This window comes from Pocillopora damicornis, chromosome 5 (assembly GCF_964200805.1).
Source record: "Pocillopora damicornis chromosome 5, jaPocDami1.2, whole genome shotgun sequence".
NCBI lineage: Eukaryota > Metazoa > Cnidaria > Anthozoa > Scleractinia > Pocilloporidae > Pocillopora > Pocillopora damicornis.
In genome coordinates, this window is record NC_142674.1 from 9,097,414 (window position 1) to 9,103,898 (window position 6,485).

A 6,485-nucleotide genomic window follows, 5' to 3' on the forward strand; every position below is an offset into this window, starting at 1 on the left:
TGGAATTTGCCCACACGAACAGCATGATAATAGCTATTGCCATGCCATGCCATGCCATGCCAAATTTTTATCGTTTTTATCGTTTACACGTGTGAAATTAAACGTGAAGAGGAAAAGTTGGTTTTAAGCACTTGGAATATAGTCGGTAAGCGTCTCGGGAAACTGTTTCCATCCACCTAAGAGATTTACCTGAAGTGTATGTAAGACAGAAGCACACGAACAGGCGTTTTGATACTGGACCTTTTGATATTTAATTGATTGATTTGAAACTCATCTAAAAGTTGTAAGCGCAAACTTATTTTATCAGTTGGTCGAGGAAAATAACTCCACCGAAGCCCACATATTCTTGGTTTTTTAATAGGGCTGACAAAATAGAGATATCTTATGTATCTTTGTTTATAAGCCTGTTGCTCACTTGTGAATGTCTGAATTCCTGGAAAATGAGTCAGTGTAAAAAATTGAATTGAAAAAGTAAAAAATTAAGTTCGAGTCCAGTTCCACAGATGGACCTGACTTGAAGTTAATGAATTCTTTGTTTCTCTTTAGCCTCGCTACCACTGTCCCCTGTGTGAGTTGTCTTTTTTTGCCTTTTATTTTTTAATTTTTGTCTTTGTCCATGAATGGATCTATGCAAATTCAGTACACGTTATCTTTAGCTCCAAAGCAGTGCTGCGTCGTAAAAGCGTTCGATGACTTGCAACTGTGATTCTGACTTATAGTAATGTCACTATACTCAGAAATTGTTCTCGTTGATGTTTCCATCTGATCTTCTATTAAATTCACAGGTACGGTTCATGCTGTTGAAACTCCTGACGTGCCAAGCTCCCTTAGGTTTCTGTCTCTTCCAGGCGGTGCAATTAGAACAATCGTTTCCGCGAATGTTAATACGTTCATAGAGTCAACATTCGGACCAGCTTCCAAAAATGCGATAATCTGCCAGCTTGCAATTGGCGCGTGCGTAATTCATATCCTGCAACAATTTGTGGAGAAGTAACAAGTTGCTCTTAGATGTGTGAAGTGATTTGCAAGGTACTGCATATGTTATTAGGAAAGGCGGTAAGATGTCCAATCAACTCCACTGTCATTTTAATTCAATGAATGATTAGTGCCGAATCCCTTATCCGCAAAAAATGTTCTTCTTTCCCAAAGAGAACGAGTCACAGTAAACGGAAAACGGTTCATTTGTTGAATCAGATACCTGGCGATGTCTTTGCAGTTTAAAAATATAACATTAAAAAAAAAAAAACTTTACTTAAAGTTGGACCGGAAAAAATTATCTTATTCGAATTTTAATTTTATCGACGAAAGATCGAAATTAATAAATGAATTAAGAGTCAAAAGCAAAGTACCAACTCACCTTTACCGTGTAGCTTCTCACCAAGTCATAATACTTTCCTCCATAATTACATTGTAATTTAGCTGGTTCCATGTCTTGTTAGCATCGTTAAACTCACAATTGTTTTTTCGGACTGAGAGAAATAATCATGGATACACACAGGCAGTCATCTTTGCACTTGAAGTGACATTGGGTGATATTATAAACTGTCAATCTTAGAAACACGTGACCTTTGAAAATGTAGTTATATCTTCATCGATGACAAACTCAAAGTTTTGACAATTTACTGCCTTCTGCACCACAGTAGAAAGGGTCCGGTGTGATGCGAACAGGCCACTCGAATATATTGTACGATGCCCTTAGCAATGCTAAGGTATACGAAGAAAGGAATAAACACATTACATTATTATTTGATAAATCAAGCATGGCGTAATCTGAAACGAAAAAAAGAATGAATATCTGGGCCTCTTGCCTAAAAGCAACCGCCATCGATAAAATTTCATGAGATAAAACATTTGTTCATTGGCGAAAATTAATTCTTTTATTTTTAAAATCAGCTAGGAAACTATTTTCCTTAAAACAACGTTTTGGAAGACTGTAGATAGTGTATTGTTTTCTCTGCGGAATTTTGAAAAGAAGAATCCAAAGGCAAATATTGAAGCACAAACAAAATTGCTTCTTTACAATTTCATCGACGAATGCTTTAGAAACACATCAGTTGTGCCTTAGCTGTCAACAAAGTTTTGAAAATATACCTCTGTACGTATGAATTGCAAAAAAGCTCAGTTTAAGAGGAAATGATTGTTGATCAAATATATATTAAACTGATTTCTCTTCATCGTCCAGGTTGCAGTACGGACAAGAAATTCCGGACTACTTCTTCATTTCATTTTGAAATCGATAAATAGAAAAGTAAAAAAAATCAAGGAATCAGTTTCAATTGTTCTACAGCAGTAGTTGCTGATTAAAAGTATATGGACCGCAATAAGTTTCATACCGAAGGACAGTTAAATTCAGTGAAAAGCCATGAACTTTCCAAAAAGTGGTTCATCGTGGCATGTTTCACGTAATACATACAATCGTCTTTGAGGGGTGATTCTTGAAACGTGAATCTTTCAAGGCTTTCGTATGTGCACTTGATATTCTCACTCAGTCAAACGGTGAGAGAAAAAATAAACACGTTTCAAATATAATTAGAGATACCAGAACCTTGTGTCTCACAAAACTACCAAAAGAGATGATGTTGCTATTCTTGCCGAAGTCTTTGTTAAGAATGATTTGGAATGAGTTTTTAGGCTTTAATATTTAATCTTCATTTGAGGGCGTCGTTATTTATTTTTTGCCAAAAAAAGTATAGGATATCTATATTATATATTAAAGTTTCTCTCCATTGATGAATGAAAAATTGTCAAGTTTTGCCAAATCTAAATTAACTGCTCGAACTTATTGCTGGTTTCTTTTCCAGCATAGAAGTAAAGAAACAAAACCATACTGACTATGAACCAAACAAATTTACCAAACTCTAATACAAGGCTGTGCTCTAGGAAAATTTTCAGGGTGCCCTTTGGGCGCCTAACCATGACAAGTAGGTCGCCCAGCCTTCCAGGTTGGTCGCCCGAATTTATTAATTAATTAATAATCCATTTTATAGTTGAATCAGTTAATAATTAACAATAAAAAATCCTTATTCAAAGATTTTGATTCATGGATGGACTTCAAAGTTTATCTAGCTCTCATTAGAGAAAGTTACAGTGAATCGGGAAGCCTTCGTCATTGCAACTTACTATTTGCAAGAAAGTTAAAATTTTCAGAAAGTAGACGAAACCATTGATAGGATGTTTAATTAAAACTTGATTGCAAGTTTGTGCGACTTCCGGCCGAGGAAACCATTGCTGAATGACAATCTTTATTAATCCGTGACGTTTTGAAAGAGTAGCGTTGTATACTTCTTACAGTTCCAGGGAATCCGCAGAATTCCCAAACAGTTTCATCTTTAATCTCTCTTGTTCAATATTCGCTTCACCGGGCACGGGCGGCGAAGCGAGTTACTATATTTAGCAGTCACGTACTCTATTTTGGCGAACTTGTGATATCATGAAATTCTGTTATAAATTAACCACATACATGTTAAAACCGCTGAGAAAATTTCTTTGAAGATCACTAAAATAGGTTTCGAAACAAAAGGGTTCTTATATTAAAGTTTCATTTTCGTCAAATTTTGATCGAATGATCACAATTGAGAGCAAGTCGCCAAATATGGTGCTGATAAACATCTTGCATGCCACGGACGAAGCTAATTAAATAAACACAAATTTGCATCAAGAACGGTTTCGTTTTATTAATCACGCGCTCCACTGTTGAAACTGCTTTTCGGGCTAGCGGGAGCCGGGGAGCACGATGGAGTTTCTTTTTGTTTCGTTCCGTTCCGTTCCGTTTCTATACGTTTGCTGGTTTCGTTTCGAGTTTTCACACAAGCCGAAATCTATGCGCCCGGACGGGCGACCACTTTTCTTTTTCAGTCGCCCGAGACCAAATGCTAGTCGCCTGAGGCGACCGGGCGCCGCTAGAGCACAGCCTTGCTCTAATAGTATCCGTAACTTAAAGAAAAAAACTCACAGAAAACTGATTGCAATTAAATGGAAAGTTTTGTCTGTACGGGCAGTTAATAATAACCAATCAACAATACGCCGTTCTCTGATAATTAACAATTAATTTCCGAAGTTAAAATGAAAAGCGATGAGGTTATCATTTACCCTTTTTTCACAGTCAATATACCGGAACATGGTTGGAAATTAATTTCTTGACGTGCAAATTTGCCCCGTTGGCTGCTTGGAGGTGAACAACACGGGCTAATCTCTTTCGAATCAGCCAATCAGCATGCATGAAAGGCACTATTCACCTGTATGGCATATAATTAATTATTTAAATTTATTAGTGCAGCTCCATAAAGAGGATTTTTTTTCAGTTTAGGTTAGTGAGGTAGAATTGAGTCAAACGTTCATACGACGACACGTTCAAGGCTAGCCTACATGGAATAATAACCTTCATGTACAAATTTGACCAAAGTCGTACTGATAATGGGAAAAATCACTGTTTTGCAAGACAATAATGATTAAGGAGGGGGTAAACCGGAAAAAATGCCCATTTTTCACTCATTTTTCACAGCTAGGACTTACTTCAAAACTTAGGCAAACTATATATCCCTGGAAAGCTTATGACTTGAAGATCATGAAAAAAATATTTCAGACTCAACATGTCAATTGTAACAGGATACCACTCATTTAATTGAGCCACCTGCTGGGTTCTACCAGGGGTTACTTAAGAAAAGACAACTCCTTCTGGAATTAATAAAAAATAATGTTTTTAGTATCAATTCAAAGAAGACATGTTGCTTATTGTTATAAGCAGAGGGATTTCTAATATGTTGAAAACATTTTAAATGATGATCAATTAAATTTGACATTGAAAATCAGAGGGGTGTTTCACTTCATAACTTTAAGTACATACATCATATGGAAAATTGCTCTGCTTATAACACAAAACTTATCAAAAGGAACAAATGCTGAAAATTTCAGATCAATTGGATAAATTGTTGTCAAGATATCTTTTCTTGAAGACAAAATTATTGCGTAATGAGAAAATAGCCTTTAAACTTACAGATAGCAATCAAACTTAGATTTTTAGAATATGTAACCACTATAGTGGCCCAAGTGTCCATATTTTGTCCACAGGAGTATCTAGAAGTAATTTAAAAGCCTCCTGGTTCATAAGTAACTCCTTCAGCTTCTTGAAGGGCTTCCTCTCGACGATTCCTCAGAAGTCGCTCCCTTGATGCCGTCTCTTTTCCTTCTGCATGGCCTGCAAATCGTACTTAGCCAATCTTTTACTGTCTTTTGCATGTGTTGCCACTCTTGTACAAACACCACCTGCGATACAAAGCCTCTCAAAGATTTTTAGCCTACTAGAAGACTCAGCAGTTAATTTCATATGATTTCCCTTGCTGGGTCACACCACTGGATGGTGGAAGTAGACTGGATTCCTCACAGGAACTGCACTGAAGGGAAAACTGTGACATCAGCCCGGCTCTTGCACTTTTATCTTCCTCAAGAGTTAAGGTGCCTAAAGACAAATCAAGGGAAAATTGAAAGATAAATTGGGCAATTTTATTATAAGCAAAGTAAAGACCTCAAGTCAGAAATACACATTCTGTGATTTTTCCCCATAATTTTTGGTTACAGCGTATATGCACAATACCTAAAAATCTTTCTCTTACCCAATCCAAGATTTAATAGATAAATCAGCGTATTTAGCAGAGAAAAACTGGAACTATAGGTCGATATGATATGGGAAATAAGTCATAATCGAGAACAAGGAAAGACATAGATTTCAAAAAATTTCTCACCTTTCTCACACACGTGTGCCTTTGAGACGCCGTGGATAAATTTTTCACATTTATTACTCTATATTCCTCGTTTTCCTCGGTATCGAAGGTATACACTTCATCAGAGCTGTCTAAAAAAGCGGCATATTTCATTTTCTTTCTGGAGGAACCAACAGTTTCTTTAGAGTCCGAGTCGGAGAGCTGATTTTCATCCCGCGAAGTGCTCGGAGTTGAGGCGGCGATTTCGTCAACATCAGGAGCTGTTTCTTCAGATTCTTCTTTCTGTTTTCGCCTTCCAGAAAAAATTTTCTTTCTTTTCTTCCTGTAGACAGATCTACTTTTCTTTCCGACCATTTTCGATATCACTTTTCCTTTGATTATAACTTTTCCTTTAATTGCACCGAGTACACTGAGTGTCACATTCGACCAAAACCGCATCTAAATCTATCCCATAATGGTTTTGACCCAAGAAAACAATTCAGATAAGACTTAATAAATTATCTCACGTTAAATCCTGCCCGTTTGGAGCTTGGTTGCCAGAATAACACGTCATAAACAACTGAAAAATCAAAAAATGCTCTCCTTGTTGCCATGGTAACCACGCCATTAGCCAGAGCGGGAATTTTGAAATCGCTCAAAAAGGCAAAAATAGTGAAAATAAGTAGAAAATTATTTTTGCATAGCAAAGTTGAATACCCAAAGCTGCAAATTCCGAGGAAAACAAAAAACTCAGTTTTTGAGCAAATTTCAGGTTTAAGAATTAGCAGC

At 36.6% G+C, this 6,485-nt stretch overlaps 1 protein-coding gene across 1 annotated transcript; it reads right to left on the reverse strand.

The window, feature by feature from the left end:
- Positions 1 to 4,592: 4,592 nt before the first annotated feature.
- LOC149045044 (uncharacterized) lies at positions 4,593 to 6,173 on the reverse strand. The gene is made up of 2 exons (XM_089206109.1): positions 5,739 to 6,173; positions 4,593 to 5,455 (listed from the first exon to the last, which is right to left on the reverse strand). The coding sequence occupies exons 1-2, from the start codon at positions 6,153 to 6,155 to the stop codon at positions 5,447 to 5,449; spliced, it is 426 nt and encodes a 141-aa protein (XP_089062235.1). The 5' UTR covers positions 6,156 to 6,173; the 3' UTR covers positions 4,593 to 5,446.
- Positions 6,174 to 6,485: the final 312 nt, after the last annotated feature.